The sequence below is a fragment of the Aspergillus karnatakaensis genome, assembly GCF_047715665.1.
Source record: "Aspergillus karnatakaensis strain CBS 102800 unplaced genomic scaffold BJY04scaffold_3, whole genome shotgun sequence".
Classification (NCBI taxonomy): Eukaryota; Fungi; Ascomycota; class Eurotiomycetes; order Eurotiales; family Aspergillaceae; genus Aspergillus; species Aspergillus karnatakaensis.
Window position 1 is genome coordinate 421,408 of NW_027395715.1, and position 19,134 is coordinate 440,541.

Below are 19,134 nucleotides of genomic sequence, written 5' to 3' on the forward strand. Positions count from 1 at the left end.
TCCCGAGTCCTGTTGTACATAGTACCTACCATTACTTCTGTTTCTTTCCTTCTCGTATATGGTCCTTTCCACTTGTCTGTCTGCCAGTCTTTTCCTTTTACTTTACATTTACATACTTAATATCTGCTATGAATATATACCCATTCCATGTCTTACTCTTCGTTTGTTCCTTATATGTTGCTCGGTGTATGGCTCTCCAATTGAATAAATTCCCTGCCTACCTACTCGACCCTCAAAAATTACCTTCAATCCGAACCCGAAAACCGCAGTTACTAGGGGTCTTGAAACTCCACCCAATAACGCACAAGTCCACATGGACACTCTTTACCTACATTCCTACATCCTCCATAGGTTAGCTCAGCTTATCTTATCATTTAAATGACAAGCGGGTTTCAAGGATATGCATCACGCCGTGTGAAACAAGTATGAAGAGAAGTTGAGAGAAAAGCGTATACCGGTATAAAGTTCTCGGAGATGCTACGCGAGACAGGTAGGCTTTGTATTAGGTCGGGATATTTTTGCGCACGTGGAAGGATTTGCGAAAGGAGTTAGTTATCTTGCTTGCCTATCAATCTTGAACATGGGGTACGCTGATAGTCTGATCTAATGTGGTGAGCATAAAGCCGTAATATGCAACGTGGCATACGGGGATCTTATATGGCAGCCTACAATCATGGATGGTCACTGACAAAAAGTGTATTAAAGCTAATCGATTACAAGGATAGGACGGCTAGTACCAGCTGCACGGCTTTTAAGCTATGTGCTTTCATTCAATAGGTTCAGGTCTCTTGACCGAAAGAATTTAGAAACAGGGAAAATCAAGACCGCTCAAACCAAAACATTTGATTGACAATGCCCCATACTCGAACATCGGGGTTCGTGATGGCTTATCAAGGGTATTATTATGAGCTGTTCTCAATTCGTCGCTTCTGAACAATAATTCACTCCTCACCCTCGAGGATCTCCTCCTCAGCGCTGCAGTGGGTTAGCCATTATCTAGTATGTTAGAAACTGGGGAACTTACTAATCGTCCTCGCCCTCGGAGATGGAGGCGTCCTGGTACTGCTGGTACTCGGAGACGAGATCGTTCATGTTGCTCTCAGCCTCAGTGAACTCCATCTCGTCCATACCCTCACCAGTGTACCAATGCAAGAAAGCCTTGCGACGGAACATAGCAGTGAACTGGTCACCAACACGCTTGAAGAGCTCCTGGATGGAGGTGGAGTTTCCGATGAAGGTGGAAGACATCTTGAGGCCGCGGGGGGGAATGGAGCAGAGAGCGGTCTGGATGTTGTTGGGAATCCACTCAACGAAGTAGGACTGGTTCTTGCTCTGGATACTGCGCATCTGGTCCTCAACCTCCTTCATGGAGACCTTACCGCGGCTGAAGAATTGTTAGTTGGGGATTCAACATGATAGAATCGGGTTACGTACAAGATAGCGGAGCAGGTCAGGTAACGACCGTTGCGGAAGTCAGAAGCAGCCATCATGTTCTTGGGGTCGAACATCTGCTGGGTCAACTCAGGCACGGAGACAGCGCGGAAAGAGTAGGCGCCACGGCTGGTCAGAGGAGCGAAGCCGACCATGAAGAAGTGCAGACGAGGGAAAGGAACCATGTTGACAGCCAACTTGCGGAGGTCAGAGTTGAGCTGACCGGGGAAACGAAGGCAGGTGGTGACGCCAGACATGACGGCGGAGACGAGGTGGTTGAGATCACCGTAGGAGGGGTTGGAGAGCTTAAGGGTGCGCATGCAGATATCGTAGAGAGCCTCGTTATCGATACAGAAGGTCTCGTCGGAGTGCTCAACAAGCTGGTGAACGGAGAGGGTGGCGTTGTAAGGCTCAACGACGGTGTCGGAGACCTTGGGGGAGGGAACGACGGAGAAAGTGGCCATCATGCGGTCGGGGAACTCCTCACGAATCTTGGAGATGAGGAGAGTACCCATACCGGCACCGGTACCACCACCGAGAGAGTGGGTGATCTGGAAACCCTGGAGGCAGTCGCAAGCCTCAGCCTCACGACGGACAACATCAACGACGTTGTCAACGAGCTCGGCACCCTCAGTGTAGTGACCCTTGGCCCAGTTGTTACCAGCACCGGACTGACCGAAGACGAAGTTGTCGGGGCGGAAGAGCTGGCCGAAAGGACCGGCACGGACGGCGTCCATGGTACCGGGCTCGAGATCGACGAGAACGGCACGGGGAACGTACTTGTTGCCGCTGGCTTCGTTGAAGTAGACGTTCATACGCTCGAGCTGGAGGTCGGAGGAGCCATTGTAACTGCGCTGTATCAGGTTCTGTTTCGTTCTCGTGTTATGGTCGGGTTCTGGACAGGCTGTACTCACACACCGGAGCCATCAAGGCCGTGCTCACCGGAGATGGTCTGCCTTTGGGAGATGTTAGCATTGCATCACAACAGAAACAGTTAAGCAAGTAGATAAAATTTCGACGTACCAGAAAGCAGCACCAATTTGGTTACCCTAACACGCAAACGAGTTCAGTATTGTTCATATTGTTATCGATCTCGCCATGTTCTTCCACTTACACACTGGCCGGTCTGGAGGTGAACCTATCAAGAATGAAAAGACATGGTTAGCATCAATGATCGTGGAATGTAGAACTGGTGGGGTCCCTGTTGCCCCTAACGGGAAGGGGGCCCCTCAAGACGCGTCAAAGTGGGAGTGTCAACATACGATCTCACGCATTGTGAAGGGAGGTGGGAGGTATGTAGGGGGGAAAGGGAGATGATTGCAGAAACTGCAAGAAGAATTGAAGATGAGTGATAAGACTGGAGAACAGCCGGTAGGTTGAGGGGAGGAGAAAAAGGAGGAGATCAGGAAATCAGGAGAGAGGAGGAAAGTTGGGTTGGGGAATTGGTCGGTTGAGCTGGAGCGGTGAAGGGCGGCCAGCACAGCACACTGGTCCGTCCAAAGGCTAGACTGAAAAAGTGGTTTCCGTAGTCGGGAAACGATCAACAACAACAAAAGGGGACCCCCAGAAGGGGTTTAGCGCCAGGCTCAGTCACGGGATCCAGGAACGAACCACACTTGCACGCGAACCACGAGACAACAAACATTCGTATCATTGACTTTAATCCGAACTCAGGTATTTTCAAAGGCCAATGGCAACTAAAATCGGATCCATTAGATGCACCCGCTGGGTTTCTATATAAAATGCAGAGTTTCTGCAAGATCGCCGTTCGGCCGGCAAGTCACCAGAAAATATGCTATCCCGGAGACTAACGCGGACTCTATCACACGGCATCGTTTCCGTCACAATCATAGAGAATTGGAGGCCGGGGATGTCTCGCACACACACACAAACACACACACACTACGCTAAATAGTTCATCTAGATTCATTATTATACGTCCCTGCGCCTTCTACTTGTACTAATGTTCTTTGCTAGATATAAATTTTGAATACATGCTCTTGGGGTAGATGGCAACAATATACTGCAGAAGTTCGAAGGAAGCCAAATACCCTACCGGTGACCCGCAAACCAATATTATCCGAATAAAACCTCCATCCACCGCAGCTTACACGCGGCTGATATAGGACTAATGTTGCTATCCGATTTAGTGAGACAAGAAGTGGCTCTGGTCCACAAAGAGGTGACATCACGCCGTTAGAGTAGGTATAGGGACCCGGAGACATCTTTATACGTGAATGGAGCTGTCCTGTCAACATACGGAGCGTTGGCCTTACAGTATGCCATAAACTGTCGTTGTCTCGGCTCTGCAACGTTAGGCGTGGGATCTACGGATACTCGAGTCGAAACGGCTCTCTACAGCCCTGATGTACCGAGCTGCTTATCTACCATGGGTTCCATTCTCTTGAACATTGATTGAAGCAATTATATTAGACATTATGTACTATAACAACATTCAAACAGCTTCCGAAGCTCATCTAGCAATCAGTCACCCCTACTCAGCAACCGAAACACACACCGTCCAAGCTGATAGTTCCCTTTCCCATCCACCGCCACAACCCGACTGGTCAAACATCTCGCACTATCCACCATCTCAAAGCCCCAAATCTGCCAGAATCACCATCAGCAACCATTAACCCCCAAGGAAAAGAAAAGAGCACACATACCGTCTCCGCACTCCATCCAGCCTTATCATTAATCTCCAGCGTCTGCACCCAGAACTGCCCATCTTCTCCATCAATCTCATCCTTACTCACATCGCCACCCAGAACCCCATCATCGTCAATTCCTCTCTCCCCTCTCAAGAATATCCCTACTCCCTCCTCAACCTCTTTCTTAACACTCACACAAACACCCACATCAGGCCTCATTCTCCCCTTCCTACCCCCCTTATCGTTCCCTTTAACCCCAGAAACAAGACGACTCCTCGTCCTCACCTTCCCAAACACCAAATCCTCATGCCAACCCTCCACCCAATCCAGCACCCTCTTGTCCTCAATCACGGGCACAAGGCCTAACCCAAGGCCCGGGGTACGCTGGATAAGGTCTAGATGTATCTTGGTTTCTCCATTCGGGTTGGCTGTAGTGTAGGTCGTTACGTGCAGATGAATGGGCGTGCTGGGTGAGGTTATGGCTTTGCGGAGGAGGAATGGGAGTCTTTGCTATACGCATTGTTCAGTCAATTGCTTTTAGTGGGTTGGGGATGGGGGCGTACAAGTTTGAGGATAGAGGGGATATTAGCGGAGAGGTGTTTGTCCTATAACAGTAGATTGTCAGCGCTTTTGATCATCGTGACTTAACCTCAGATTTGTTAGTGGTATACCTACAAGAACCCAGACGCCATTGAGGTCATGAAGAGACGGGGCTTGTGTCATGGTTTGGGAGGGTCTATACTCTCCCATTTTTGACCACGGTATAAGAATTTGTCAAATCAAAGAGAGGTTATGATAGTTGCAGTGCGTACAAAGTAGTAGGTACTCTTCTTCTATTTCTTTGAAGGCTAGACTTCAAAGCCACTTATATATCTCCAAATCCAATATCCACCTCAATCACAAGCTTCAACTCACCAGGCAGATCCAGACATGAGTAAATCAACGTGGCCTATCTTCTGTATACTATACTGAATAATCTAGGTACCTATCCACCTCTCAACAAAACAATTCTTCAATGTTGTGTCATTTCCATGTGAAACCCCTACGCTCTTCTATATCGTTCCACTGGGTAGGCAAGTCAAGCCAAAAGCCCGCCGCGATCTGCATCACATGTAAATCCACCAACACCCTCAAATGGATACCAATACGCCAGGAACCAACGTATTGATTGCATGATTGACACAGCTAGATACTCTTTAGCCTCTTCATATCTAGGTATCCTTAGAACAAACCTAGATATGGTATGGTGGTTCCTGGAGAATATTTTGTTTTGCATGTGATATGGCGCCAGGGTCTGATTGACTCACCTGCCCTGGGGCTGCGGACTATACAATTCAGGACAGGGTTGCGAGTGCAGGTGTGAGGTGGAGAGTTCATCCCAACAAGTTTATTGAAAACCTCAACAGATTACACTGCTGCCTGGATGGATGCTAGTCATCTGGCCATTACAGCTTTGAATCGGATGTTTTGTATCCGCAAAGTATGACCTTAGCCGACGAAACCCAGAACCTGTTTCAAGGACCACCAGGATATGAAGTTGGTGTCCTGTTTCAAGAAATAGCTATTGTACAGAATAAATAAAATGACAGCTGGCCTTTCAGCTCACTTTGCCGTATTTTCAACAGTATGTGAGCTCTCCAACCACGTGCCGAACTCATCAAGTCGCTGATTCTCCTCGTCATCTTCTGCGTCGAAGCCCTTCTCAGCAAGATCCTCGAGGGCTGCGCGCTTCTCGTTCGTTTTACGGAACTTTTCGCTTCCATCTGAGATGTAGGCTTCGACGGCCGTTCCGCCGAAGAAGCGGCCATTCATGAGCTAGCATACGTCAGTCATCGTTACGAAATGTGGATATGAAAGAGAACGTACGTTGACGCAAGCTCGCGCCGATTCAGGATTTGCGAATCGTACGCTAACAACTCCCGCGGGCTCTTTATCGTAGAGGACGACATTTGTCACTTCGCCCAACTTTGAGCACTCGTCACGGATGTCTTCCTTAATGTCGAGGATAGCAGCAGGGTCCTCCTATAGTTTGTCAGCTCAGAAGGCGAACAACAAATCATGAACAGGGGCCGTACATCTAATTCGTCAAGGGTAAACATATGCTTGAGTATGACGACCTTCTCGAACTTCGAGTTTGTGTCTACTAGGGCAGCCGGCTCATCGTCATCCCAGTCCGTGAGTTTGCTAATTTGGTCAGCCGTTGTCGAACGATAGGAGCGAGTTAGGCCATACTTGTTGAGCTTTTGGGTCCTTTTGATGATCTTCTTCTTATCCCGCGCGCTAGTTTTTGTTGGCGCTTCTTGTTGGCTCTTGAAGGAGAAGTCTGCGGCTTGGACTCGCATGTTACCCTGCGGTCCTGTCACACCCAACCGGAAATCGGAGTCGTCCAGCATTTGAATCGCCAGGTTGACAGACTCGGGTCGGAAATAGACAACGAGTGCTTCGCCTTTGAACTTCCCGTCGTCATCCGTGTACATTTTGATCCGCGGCCGGCCGCTGTCAATCTCCTCAGCAATGACACCACATCTCGAAAAGATATCTCGAATTTCGTCGAGCTCGGCGTCTAGGGGAATGGATGTGATATAGACTGCCGTATTCACGCGCTGTTTCTTCGGTTTCGAATTGCCCTATTGATAAATTAAGCGTTAGTCCAGCTCACAAAGCTAGAAGCATGGGACTAACCTCCTCTGCACCTCCTTGTTGCTTCCGCTTCTTCTTGAGCTGCTGTGCAGTCGTCTCATCTTCATCCACCCCTTGTACTTTATAGGCTTCTTGCTGTTGCTGCAGCAAGTCATCATCGACCTGGAGGACAACCACAGGCGCAAAGCGGCGCCGACCAGCAATCAGTTTCACGAACCACCCAAAATCCAAGCGAACTTAGCCATGCAAGCGCATAACAATGGAAGTATCCATTATTCTCGTAGCGTAGTGTGTCCCCGAAAAGCAAATAAACAAATGAAACAGGGAGGACGGAGGGGAGGGATTTCAACAGCCGGGGAGTGAGAAAACGGGGGTCGACCAGCTGGAGAGAAAGCGCGCACACACCGTCGGAATCCACCGCTTCAAGATGGTGTCGTAGGTATATTCCTGTCCATCGTCTGTTTCCAAAATGAATTTGTCGTCGAGTTTTGAGAAGGAGATTCGAGGGTCGCTGTCGAATTCGGAAGGGTCTTGGGGGAAGTTGCCGAAGGGCAGCGGAGATTCGGTCGCGTCGTTCTTGGGGTCTTGTAGCGCCATGACGAAAACACCAAGGTAGAACTGTGATCGATTGTCAAGTTGTAGAAAAAGTGTGGAAGTGAAACAGACTTGAAAGAGGGACTGGTAGTTTGCGGGGAGTTGATGCCACGGTTACGTAAGCCATAGCTCGTCAAGCTGTGTCGCTTGGATAACTACCTACCTACTAGGTATCTAGTACTCTCCGTCTATTTACAAATGTTATCATGCTTTAGATATGCTTCGAAAAATCGTACAAGCATCCACCGCAGATTCATGAATCGCTCAAATATTAGCACAAAAAATACATGGGCAGCACCAGAAAACAAAACCCGGGAAGTTGTGGGCTAATATACCAACTGAGCGCAGCTCGTAGAGACCAGTCACCTTAGCTGTCTGTCCAGAGAGTACGGAGTCCGTACTCAAAGGCTGTTGGTCTGGCGAATATGATCTCCACATGGAGCCGGGGTGTGGTTGATCAGCGCATCTCAGCTGCGAAAGTCCCTAGAAGATGATTGAACGGCAGCCGTCCACCGTACGCGACATACGATCTATTTAAAGCGAACATTCGCGCCTTGAAGGCCGAATCAACCCACGAGGCGAAAACAGTCTCTGTACAACTGCCCTGAGTGCCAGGAGGAGCCCAGCAAAACTGCATTTAACCTCTATCAACGTGTCGACGCGCCGAAAACAAACTTCAGAATCATATAGAATCACCACACCATATCAGACTCTACCTTATGTACTCCAGCTTCCATAGTGCTGCGAGGTTTCCTCAACCATTTGCCTGATAAGTGCACCGACTGTAATCACCCCGGAGTGCGTCCACGCCTTCGTATCGGGATGTCCAACATTTGTAGATGATATTCTGATGTTTAAGACCGTCAAGTTTCGGAAATGTCTGGGAGCTATAGAGCCTTTCGACTTCTTCGGTATCGTCGACCTCGTCATATGGGCGAGCTCCAGTTGAAATTTCGTAGACCAAGCAGCCGAGAGCAAACAAATCAGTCTTGATACTCCGTGGCGACAGCGGCGACATTCGGTACCGATCTTCTTCTTCAATCAAGGGCTGCAAGTCGCCAATTGCGGACCCGGCAAAGTCGCAAAGCTTGATCGATAGGTCGTCGGCCACAAGAAAGTTACGTGGACTAATGTCAGCGTGAATAACGCCATAGGCATGGATCACAGCGATAGAATCGATGGCATTTCTGACCCACCGGTCCTGGGTATTGTTGTCTATAGAGTACTCGTTACTACGCACTTATCAGCCCCTCTTATTGTACACGTGATGCATATTCCCATAGACATCGGCACGGGTAGAAACGTAAGGTTGGTGAGGATGGAGTGAAGGAAGAAAGTGTACATTCCAGGCGCACAGAAAGCATCCGGTCTTCCATGAATTAAGTAAAGTATCACTAGTAGACTACTTTAGGTACCGAATCCCGATAGTGGTCATTAGAATAATCTTGGAGCGAATTTGTTCGGCGAGGCATACCTGATCTATTTATATATATTGATCAATGTATAACTGCCCGATCTCATGATGATTCCAGTCTTAATTCGTTCCTCTTAGCACGAATACGCAAAGCGAGAAACCAACATCTGCCACTCAACCAAATGGGCAACCACCGGTTCGTGAGAGCCTTAAGCCCTCCATACCCTCCTGCTGATTCTTCCGGCCTTTGCCTTCAAAATTCTTAGGTCCGACGTCGGGAATATAGTACCCAGTCGGGTAATACTTGTCGCCTTCGTCTCCTGGAAGCGGGCGGCCTAGTGCCCAGGTATACCAGGCGCCTGGGCTCCAGCGATTCCAGAAAGTCGGCTTGACATAGTAAGGCGCCCCCTCCCATTGCGTGATAAAAACTCGCTCGTCGGCAGTTTGGTGCTCAGTGAAGGTCGAGTGTCGGAATATATAGGGACGAGGTAACGTGAGGTAGCGCAAGACAAATCGGCGAGCATTCAGGGCGAACGAGAAGAAGCTGGCGTATGATTCTGGCGGAGGGTCATACCTGTGCAACAATTAGCTTTCGCAAGAAAGACATGTTAACTGGTGTCGTGAGGATTCTCTACTTACAACATAGCCTTGCGCAGGCGATCGTCCATCATAAATGAGACGGCGTGTAATCCAAAGGAATGGAAGGCCTTAGGAACCATGTATAGCAAAACCGTCGTGGTCTGGTCTGCGATCTGGCGATTCTTTGCATCCGGCACCATGCACCGTTCCTCATAGGCGTCACTCCACGCCATGATCTCCTCAAGCCATTGCAGACCGTCTCGGAAGCCGGTCTTTCCTGAAGGGAGCGCATCATAGCTAACTTCAAGGCCATCGCCCAAGCTCTTCCAGAAGGTGCCGATGGCGCACTTCTCCATATCACTGAGTTCGCGCCATTCGTATTTGTTGATAAATCTGACCGGCTGCACGGCGAATAGGCCTAGAGTATATAACATGTCCTCCTCGCGGATTGTGCCCGAGCTTCGATAGCCGCTATGGAGATAGCGGGTTCGTACAATGGCAGCGTGACTGCGCGCTGCGGTGGGGGACTGTCCCACAAACTCCTGCACCAGCGCACTGGTGTCTGTGTAGCGTTTTAGCGATGTGCTGGCGCCAGAGAACTGGCTCGTTTTGACCAGGACTCTAGAGATCGTGGGAATGCCGTATGTCTGAGTCTGTCAGCTGCTGGTTGAGTAAGGAGGCAGCAGTACCGACCCTGAAAAGCGCGAATTGAAGCGCTTTGGTGAAAATGAATGGAAATTCATATTGTACCAAGTTCTTTTGAATCTCAAAGGCGTCTTCGTCGGTCATGCGAGCAAAAGACTCTCGCGTGGGGTAGTTGTATTTCTTGTGGATTTTCTTCATGCGCCGAAAGCGAAGTAGGGAGACGAGGATAGGATATGCTGCGACAAACGGAGCGAGGTACTTAAGAAGCTGTTGCGGGGAAGCATCCTTGAGGATGTTCGCTATGGAATTAGCGAGAGCTGAGGCCGAGGAGGTGGCCATCGTTGCTGATCAGAGAAAAACACGAGAAGCCCCCTCTGTGCGGTGCGAGAACGAGCTCCCATGACTTGAGGTGGGCGGGAAGCAGGGCGTTTTATGAAATTATAAAATTATACTCCTGCGGAGTACATACCTAGAGGAGGAACTCCACATCTCCAGAATCCAGATTAGCATCGATGTAAGGAATTTCGAGTCAGTGAGGACTGCGATCCATCAACTCCGTCTACCTCCGCCTCTTTGTTTCCGATCCGGGCCTCGGCAGCCCTCCTTCTTTTCCCCTTCTCCTCACTTCCTCCCCGTCCAATTTCCAACTTATCCATTGTGATTTGCTATGATATTCAGGTTAAGTCTTGAGGCTAACCCTCTAAGTCCGAGCTAACGTGCTTGGATCCGCTAGACCGCGCGCCGAGGGGCAACCCCGTTTCATAAAAGCTGCATGAGGTCAATGCCTCCATCGTTTCATTCGCTAATTCTACTGGGATACCCTGTTACCTATGAACATCCGCGTCTTGGCTTTCAACATTTTCGAGAGATCAGAAGATGAACGCCGATGTGCTGCATGCTGCGTGACCCGTCCGGCGCCGAAATGCCGCCTCTGGTATTTGGGCACACGCATGCTCCTTGCATCTCACCCATGAGGGGGTTCGTGCCAAACATTGCTCAAACATGATATATACAAGCCACATGTCGATCCACTTGGTCTTGAAATCTCACTTTCGATTGGTGAGGGAAATCTCCACGGATCAGTCGGAGATCATCACCATGCAAGGCCAAAGAGACAACGCAAATATGCTTCCAATTCCGTTTCAAACTCTCAATCAACGCCCAATCACACAAAGCTCGAGCTTTCTCAGCGGCGGAAACACCAGCGCCGTAAACCCAAACCCCAACCAGATTCCAAGGTCACATCCTCCAGCAACCGCTTCCGCAATCGGTCCAGTATAGTACACCTGGTCCTGTAGATGTCATCAGCACCATCTGCGACAGTATGTCTCCAAGAGCTTACCATTCCAACAATAGCACCCGCCCATCCGATCAAGAATGCTGCAGTCGCCGCAAGCCCCACAGGCAGCCTCTCAGGGTCGTTCCATGCAGCCCAGTCGTACTGCCCGCTTCTGTTGAAGAGCAGGTCCGACTCTACCACAATGGTGAACCAAATGATGATCCAATAGCCGATCAGCGGTACAAGGTTCTTGAAGATCTCATACAGTGAATCTCGACCACCAATAGCACATGCCGTATATACGACGGTGCTAACGGTCGTAAAGACAGGACGCGGCACCCTGCACCAGAAGTCACCTAGCATCTGAAAGTTCATCGCCATCGAATAAGACCCCGGTGCGTTGTTGGAGACGATCGTGAGCACGTTTATGAATGCACAGAACTTGCCAAACCCCCCAAGTCGGCCATACCCGGCGATCAACAAGCTACTAGGAGTACCATCATAAATCGTGGCCCATTTGGGGTTATGTGCAACTCCAGTCCCGAGACCAATACCAATGAGTAGGGTAATGGTCATTGCCAGGCCCACTCCAACAGTCGTCATCGACCATATCCTCCATTTGCCAGTTTCAGGTGAATAATACACATGGTAGTCAGCAGCTCCTGGTACCCAGGACAAGGCGGAGGCGAGGCAGAGGGAGATGAATGCTAGTCGTTGGGCATTGACCTCCTGGGCCGTACCTACAGAGACAGGGTTGAAATCGAACTCGGGGCCTGCTGATCCGACCAGTATGCAGAAGACCATCAACTGCGGGAACCACGCGAATCTGCTCAGCCTGTCAACACACACCACGCATTCGCTTTGTGGAAGCCGAGATACCTTTCATAGTACTGGAAGATGTGCATTCCAAACGTCGCCACCACCAAACTTACGAGAGCTACGATGATGATCCCGACCACCACGGATACAGCACCGCCAGACAATTTTGATAGGATTTGACCTCCCACCATCGAGCTCATCATGCCATAACCCAAGTTTGTCAACACATTCAAAACGCAGCACACCTTGCTAGGGTTGAACCCCATAAGATACCGGGATACGATCTATAAGTGTCATGTGTGAGCTTCAGTCCAACCTTTTACAGTCATGAATACGTGGCAGACAGGAGATGTCGCATAGGGAGGTTTGATGCGTAGGGCAAATTGCTCAGTGGGTGTCATACTAGTGTCCGATGTCCGCTCCTCGGTCCCCAAGTGCACATATATCCAATTGCTAAGCACCCCAGTATATTTCCAAAGACAGCACATAGTGCCGCATCAAGAAAGCTTAGCCTCATCACCACCGTCCCAATTGTGCCGACAACCATGTTGTTGAGTGCCATACCCATGCTAAACCATGTCAATAGGATGTGAAATGACGCCGATCCGCTGACTTTCTGTCTCTCCTCCAATGAAACCGGCTCAATGCCTCTCATCTCGAGACCCTTGACGCCTTCCGCCCATCTCTGATATCTCGACTTGACCGTGCTCTCAATTGTTATGTTCCCCTTGGCTGTGCTTTGCGTGGAAGGGCTGTCGACTTCGTGAAGGTCACTCTGCAGCGACTGCGCTTCGGGCTTCTTCTCCACGTCAGGGCTTGTCGAGAAGTGCATATTCGAGGCGTCAACGGCGTCTCTGGAGAGGAGGGGAATAAAAAAGCCAAACGTTGAGTAAGAGTGGTTTGCCATCTTCATCGGACCGGGCCTTTAACTATCGCATTTCCTCTGGCACAAGAAAGGGCCGTATGTTGCACTAATCCACATATGCTAATCCTGGTATGAAGGAGATCTTCTTTCCATTCCATTCTCAGAAATCAGGCTTCTTACTCAGGTTACCGATAAGATAGACGGTGCTACCTCAGGTCTTCGAAGCTCCAGAACCTAATTTTCCCGGCGCGCGCCATCATCTCGTCCTTTGACTGATGCGCAGGGAAGTGCTTATTTGTACCGGCGAGATAGCTGGGCGTCTGTTCACTAATAACGCCGACACTAGAGCAAGCAGTTTCGGATTCAACCAAACAGGCAAGTCAATTTATTCTGTGCAACCAACCAACCCCCTTCACAACGCGTATAACCGGACACTTCCGGTATGCGCCGTGATGCAGGTAGGTTCTGGTACAGTACGTACTTTCTATACTCTGACGACTCATGGTTCATATCGGGAAATCAAGCTTCTACTCCGCCCCTCGGAGCAAAGGGACAGCAGTGAGCACGCGCATGACGCTAACATGCCTCGACGAGGCAAAGAAGATGGTAATCAAAGCTCAAAATCTGACGTACCTATTACTATCATTCCTCTAGTCTCGGTGGACCTGGTGATGTCTGGTCTGCATAAGCCGTCAGCGGGAATGTAGATCCATCCATCCCCACTAGCCCTAATGAGTATCAAGGTAAGAATTTGGGAGCGCGAGCGCTCGCGTTCCCAGACCTCGAGCTAATCATGCTTTGAATTTTCAAAACAAGCTTACCTCCTAATGATACTAGAAATTCATGACGTTGGTATTTCCTAGACATTTCCCCATAGTACTTGCTTCCAAAGTCTGTCTACGGTGTCTACGGTCTCCGCATAGATAATACTCCGGAGTATGCATTACTAGCACAAGAAGTTTTTATGTAGGTACCTGACTAGGTAGTACAGCCATGCTACGTCTGATGAACTTAACTCACCTGACTACTTAGGTTACCTGCTCTTTGCTCGGGCTCCATTTCTCTCCTTCAGTTGTTCCCCATGAAACAAGAGTTTGGCGGGGTCCGTACCACACCCAGCCTGCCCCGGATACATGGCTATCTCTGCAATGCAGAGTAGAGCAACTATTGATCACTCCCACTGTTCAACAGCCAACATAAGCACGGTCGCTCCAACAGCAAGCATCCAGTACCTCGGCGCAAACACCTCCGAATGCGCCCCGTCCCATCACCATCCCCATGCCCCAACCTTCCAAAGCACTCCACCCCACTGCACACTCCAGAGACGCCGCGGCAGCAACGCCCTCAAGACTCGCGCCTTTCTCCCATGCCACGACCTCCCGAATGAGCAGCCCCCACCATCTAGGACACGCCCTCCCTAAAGTGGTTCTCCTTTGACGGGTCACGATGAAGAACTATGCGTATCTATGATTGAGGCTCTATCATTATTATTCCGGCCGAGAGTATAGAGCGCGTACTTAGAGTAGTTTTCTTGCACCCTGAGTGGGCCACGCGAAGCCTCCCATCTTTATTCCACGGGCTTAGTTAGGGCTATCATACTTATGGCGGGCTAAGCCGCCCCCCACTGGCCAAAAACAAGATGGGGCCAGCAGAAGGCCCGGGGAGAAGGAAATAGAAAGCCGGAGGCGGGGGGGTCAAGGTTGAGGAGATTTACGGAATACTGGGGCCGTCGAAGGACCCCGAGTATCCGGATATTCAATGAACAATGTCGTGCCAGTGGACCTAAATCTTAGATGAAGGGAGTCGAGACGTGAGAGTCGCGTGAGTTAGCTTGCGGTGTAAGTGAGTATACTCCAAGTACAGTAGGACTGGGCTTCCTTTATAAATGCTTTTCCTCTGATCAGTATCTAGTTACCTGTTGGCTGCTCCGTCGATACAAAGTGGCACCACTACTAATCATGAGCTTGAACCCGACTTTGATGTCAGCCAAGTCGCATACAACAGAAGTAAGAACAGTACATATGCCTAACAGGGTCAATGCTGCGACAAGCCTAGCACACTGTCCGCCGCGGGAGTTGAGAGGACTATAGTTCGGCCCCCATGCCATGACCGGCCCTTCATTTTTGTTGGAGAACCAATGCACTTATATAAATACCATAGATAGGGCCAAGAGGCCAAGAGGTGTGACTCGGGGCCAAAAGTGGTGGCTAAAGCCTTGGTGGGCTGAGAAGGCGGCATGGCCGAGAGGAGTATGGGCCATGGGCCCCCAGTGGGGGGTGTATCGACTGATTCATGGTTGACTGCAATTGACTGAGTTTGAGTATGCTGGGGTATACCAAGAGCTGGGTTGATATTAAGTTCGTCATGAGCTTGGGAGTGCTGTAGATCTACAGTGAAGACTACTAGCAGTGGTTAGTTACAGTATGGAGGTCTTTGGCGAGAGACACATGAATGCAGAGTAGATGAAGATGTCGGTGTATAGATAGGTAACCTATAAAGGTAGGCACGATCCTCTTCCTAGGTATCCTTTGATTCTGTAACCAGCCAAACCATCTAATTTTCTCTACTTAATACAATACTCAACCCTCATCGCCATGTTCAACATGACGAGCACCGCCATCCTTGCAGCCCTTGCCACTGCCCCATTTGCCCTTGCTGGAGACCTCTGCCTCTCCGCAGCATGCACCCTCGCGCCCCCAGACCAGGGACCCGCCTGCGGCTGGTGGCAGATGTGGTCCCCAGGCGTCGATGTCTGTGGCCCCGGTACCCAAGAACTCAAGTAAGTGTCACTCACAGTAATGACCTTCCTTCTTTTCCGTCACGAGAGCATCGCGTGCAGGAGGGATTGTCTTGAGTCGAGTCAACCTAACATGATTGTAATCTTCTAGCCTCGGCTCCGATCTCGAAGACTACCTCGTCAACAACGGGCCGATCAACCTGGACGACATCTGCGGCGAGCAGGTTCTTTTGACCTGGACGGATGGCGCCCCTGAGCTGTACATGATTGATGTTGAGGCCGGAATGTCATGGAACATCAAGGCAGACAACATTCAGGGATCTAGTACTGTTTGCCACTACAGCGGTACTGATTGCGGCAATGCGGGTCCGATATTTAGCCGTTGGTACTGGCCTGATCTTCCTATTTGCTAGACAGCTTTTTCCCGGAAGGGGGGGGTTCGTTGACAATGGGTCATTGGATGTTTAGAATTGCTGGCTCTGTCGGGAGTCGAGTAATTGGGTGGCGGCTCGCTTCTTGAGAGATGTTAGTTATCAGTTTAGTCGACGAGTTCCCAATCAGGCGTGGACGACAAGGATTTGTTATCTCCATCTGCTCTTACACTTAGGCCGCTACGAGGCTAGAGTATGGGATAGTAAAGCACGACCAAGCTCCTCCGGCTGCCTCAGAGTGGTGAAACAAATTGAGATCTCACGCCCTGCTTCTGCAGCAATACATGTAAACAGGAAAGCAAGGTACACCTTGACATCGTCAACGCATGCCGGGTCCCCCGAAAACTCCCTGCCTCCATAATTCCGGAACCCCGAGTGAAGAAACGGTGCACTCCTGAGCTTTCGTTCCAGTTTGTCTATCTTGTGCATAAACAAAACAATTGGTAGCTGCTCTGGAATCGGCCGAAAATTACACATGGCCTCGAAGAGAGTGAGCTCCTCAACCAAGCGGTTAATCGTCTTCTCCTCCGTTAGCACTTGATCATAACATCCTGCGTCTGCGAAGTAGAATATCTTGGTTGTATCTGGGAACACGTAGGCCCATTTACCTCTTTCGGCCCGGCAGCCTGCAACGTCATAAATTGTTGCTGAGGCAGGTCCGTCTGTGTATTGTATCGAACTGACACCTGTTGACATTGTATGATACTGCTCTTCAAGATCAAGGTCGAAGTCAATGTCAGTGTCGTGGCCGCAGGTGGGTTTATATGTTATGATCTGGTCCACCAATCTCAGGAAACTGCGTGTTGATGAGCCAAATAGGTCAGCATGTGAACGGAATTGCAAGCAACAAGAACGAAAAAGGAGGGGCAGGTGTAACATGCATACCGCTCAAGTCTATGGCTATTTCCATAGTTCACAAGTTTTAGGTTTGCCCAGGGGAGCTGAAAGCTTTTATTATGGGAAACATTTGTAGAGCTGTGTGCGAGGAGCGTGAGCACATCAAAAGCAGTCGATTTTCCTGATTTGGAGGATCCGAGGAGCAAGATCTTTATCTCTGCACCGCGTGCCACGGTACCCGCCGCTAGTTGTTTGGACAGGCCTTCTATCGAGGGAAGCCAACCTGGGAAAAACCACCCCCTGCTTTTTCTTTCAGGTCTTGCGTTAGGCTGACTTGAATCCTTAGTCCTCTGTGTCGGTATTGACTTTGTCACTTCGACCTCTGACTTTATCAGAGTGCTATTGGATTGGTCGAAGAGTAATGGTCTCATGATAGCCTTTCCATCCGCTGTTGAGTTACTAATTTTTGTGTCATCTTCTGGAACGCCTGTAATAGACCCTCTACGTCCGCCCAGGGAACGGGAATTAGTTCCAGTGATTTCATCAGGTGTAGAAGTAGGAGTGCTCTGAGCAGTTGACACTCTGGGGATTTTGCGTACAAGTGCACGGGCCATGGAGGACATGGCTGCTGCACGATAGGCTCTGGAGCTAAAAACATCTGTGTCGAAAGCAAATCTCACATCCAGCAGGCTCATGTTGTCTGTGTTGGTGCTGTGCCGGGTCACTACTGAGTCGGCATCCCACAGCCAGAGAAGCGAGGAGGCATCGTCTTGTATGCGACTGAAGGTGCTTCGACTTTCATATGTTTGCAGAAGGCTAGTCTGTTCGATGAGAGATTTACTAAGCAGTGGTCATCAACGATTAGCTATTGTGAAATCTAAGCTTTCTTACGACGAGCTTACCACTAAAGTGCAGTCAAGAGAAGATTCATAGCATTGATCTGGTTGTTCAAATGAGACTGAAAGACCGTGGTCTCCTTCTCATGCCACAAGATCCCCGTTTTGTCTCGGAAACTGAGATGTGGCTTTCGCATTGCTGAGAGTTTCTGATCTAAAGGTGCCATAATCGCCTGGCAGCAATCGAGCGAGTTGGTGATATCGACCGAAATCTGCGAAACCGATCCATTATGGCCGGCTGGAGCGAGAACGTCTAGTAACTGTTTGATCTGACCAAGTGCAGCATTCAGGGTCGATAACTGTCCGATGAGGATTTTTGATGTGAGGCCGATACTCGTATATCGCTCCTGTAAGTCGCTTAGCGTGTGGATGCTGCGGGTTGCCAAATCGATGATTCCCAGGATTGATCCCACTACGCTAATGACCGACAGTGGATCCATGATGAAGACAGTCGTGAACTCGTCAAGGGAATATAGACTGGAATCCGACGCATCGTGACGCTTTTTAGGGGATGGATTCATTCCGCAAGGCTGACACTTGCAGTAAATGGTCGCAGTCAGACTCGGCCTTGCCGGAACGACGTGGCTTCAATTGCCAAGTGAAGAACACCAAAGCCTTGTATGTTTATGTCAATCGTGTACCACAATCAGGAAGGGTATTGGCGAGAAGGTGGTAAGATGCTCGAAAGTTCCAACGTGGACGGCGGAGAAGAGATGCATCACGAGCAGCACGGGCCCGGGCGTGCCTCGTTCCTGCCAAATTGGTTCGCAGACATAGCTACCTAGTTGAACAAAGCCACCACAAGCCGACATGGTATTGAAATAGGTAGATTCTCAGGTAGTCTACTTAGTGGTCTGTCGCATTTCGCAAGAATATTCCGGGACAAGTTGCCCAGGGCTATGCAGCGCAGCCGGTACGACTTTCGTTGTGGCTCTGAACCGTAGAGACCTCGAGGCTCAAAATCCATTCGCGGTTCCTCCTGTACCGTTGAATCAAACGATGAGTACAAAAAACCCGAGTTGTAATCATTGGAGGTATGTACAAAGAGAGAGAGCGATGCAACACCCGCAAGCATTTTGGAGCGGACGAAAAGACCGAAAAGAAGAGACCGTGAGCCATCCATCTTGAAGCAAAACGCCAGGCTGAGAAGTCTCCAACCTTATGCAATGGAGAACAATGAATAAGTAGTCTATTATTAAGCATATGAAGAAGCGAGTGATAGCAAAAAGGTATCGCAACGCAGTGCAGTACATGTATCCCGAACACGCCACCCAACCCGGTGAGTCAAGATTAAAAGCTCCGAAAGGATAAAACAG

At 49.7% G+C, this 19,134-nt stretch overlaps 7 protein-coding genes across 7 annotated transcripts; 1 reads left to right on the plus strand and 6 right to left on the minus strand.

Annotated features, from left to right (window-relative positions):
• Positions 1-528: 528 nt before the first annotated feature.
• BJY04DRAFT_74951 (beta-1 tubulin) lies at positions 529-2,830 on the minus strand. The gene is made up of 7 exons (XM_073720999.1): positions 2,694-2,830; positions 2,546-2,569; positions 2,455-2,480; positions 2,346-2,387; positions 1,435-2,280; positions 1,025-1,384; positions 529-975 (listed from the first exon to the last, which is right to left on the minus strand). Exons 1-7 carry the CDS (start codon positions 2,703-2,705, stop codon positions 942-944), a joined length of 1,344 nt encoding a protein of 447 aa, XP_073576373.1. The 5' UTR covers positions 2,706-2,830; the 3' UTR covers positions 529-941.
• A 972-nt stretch (positions 2,831-3,802) lies between these two features.
• On the minus strand, positions 3,803-4,968 carry BJY04DRAFT_74948 (uncharacterized protein). Its single transcript, XM_073720998.1, has 4 exons — positions 4,758-4,968; positions 4,646-4,687; positions 4,098-4,592; positions 3,803-4,038 (listed from the first exon to the last, which is right to left on the minus strand). Exons 1-4 carry the CDS (start codon positions 4,830-4,832, stop codon positions 3,916-3,918), a joined length of 735 nt encoding a protein of 244 aa, XP_073576374.1. The 5' UTR covers positions 4,833-4,968; the 3' UTR covers positions 3,803-3,915.
• Positions 4,969-5,384: 416 nt separating this feature from the next.
• On the minus strand, positions 5,385-6,885 carry BJY04DRAFT_177919 (U2 snRNP complex subunit CUS2). The gene is made up of 4 exons (XM_073709657.1): positions 6,315-6,885; positions 6,158-6,266; positions 5,949-6,104; positions 5,385-5,897 (listed from the first exon to the last, which is right to left on the minus strand). Exons 1-4 carry the CDS (start codon positions 6,557-6,559, stop codon positions 5,685-5,687), a joined length of 723 nt encoding a protein of 240 aa, XP_073576375.1. The 5' UTR covers positions 6,560-6,885; the 3' UTR covers positions 5,385-5,684.
• Positions 6,886-8,760: 1,875 nt separating this feature from the next.
• On the minus strand, positions 8,761-10,472 carry BJY04DRAFT_75273 (uncharacterized protein). The gene is made up of 3 exons (XM_073721002.1): positions 10,003-10,472; positions 9,370-9,956; positions 8,761-9,304 (listed from the first exon to the last, which is right to left on the minus strand). Exons 1-3 carry the CDS (start codon positions 10,291-10,293, stop codon positions 8,905-8,907), a joined length of 1,278 nt encoding a protein of 425 aa, XP_073576376.1. The 5' UTR covers positions 10,294-10,472; the 3' UTR covers positions 8,761-8,904.
• A 636-nt stretch (positions 10,473-11,108) lies between these two features.
• BJY04DRAFT_204794 (uncharacterized protein) lies at positions 11,109-13,174 on the minus strand (the record flags this gene model as incomplete). Its single annotated transcript, XM_073713536.1, has 5 exons — positions 11,109-11,246; positions 11,297-12,059; positions 12,113-12,336; positions 12,456-12,867; positions 13,170-13,174. 5 exons carry the CDS (start codon positions 13,172-13,174, stop codon positions 11,109-11,111), a joined length of 1,542 nt encoding a protein of 513 aa, XP_073576377.1.
• A 2,337-nt stretch (positions 13,175-15,511) lies between these two features.
• Positions 15,512-16,067, plus strand: BJY04DRAFT_213325 (uncharacterized protein; the record flags this gene model as incomplete). Its single annotated transcript, XM_073714846.1, has 2 exons — positions 15,512-15,696; positions 15,806-16,067. 2 exons carry the CDS (start codon positions 15,512-15,514, stop codon positions 16,065-16,067), a joined length of 447 nt encoding a protein of 148 aa, XP_073576378.1.
• Positions 16,068-16,265: 198 nt separating this feature from the next.
• BJY04DRAFT_213326 (G-protein alpha subunit-domain-containing protein) lies at positions 16,266-18,258 on the minus strand (the record flags this gene model as incomplete). Its single annotated transcript, XM_073714847.1, has 3 exons — positions 16,266-16,881; positions 16,971-17,762; positions 17,828-18,258. The coding sequence occupies 3 exons, from the start codon at positions 18,256-18,258 to the stop codon at positions 16,266-16,268; spliced, it is 1,839 nt and encodes a 612-aa protein (XP_073576379.1).
• Between the last annotated feature and the right edge of the window lie 876 nt (positions 18,259-19,134).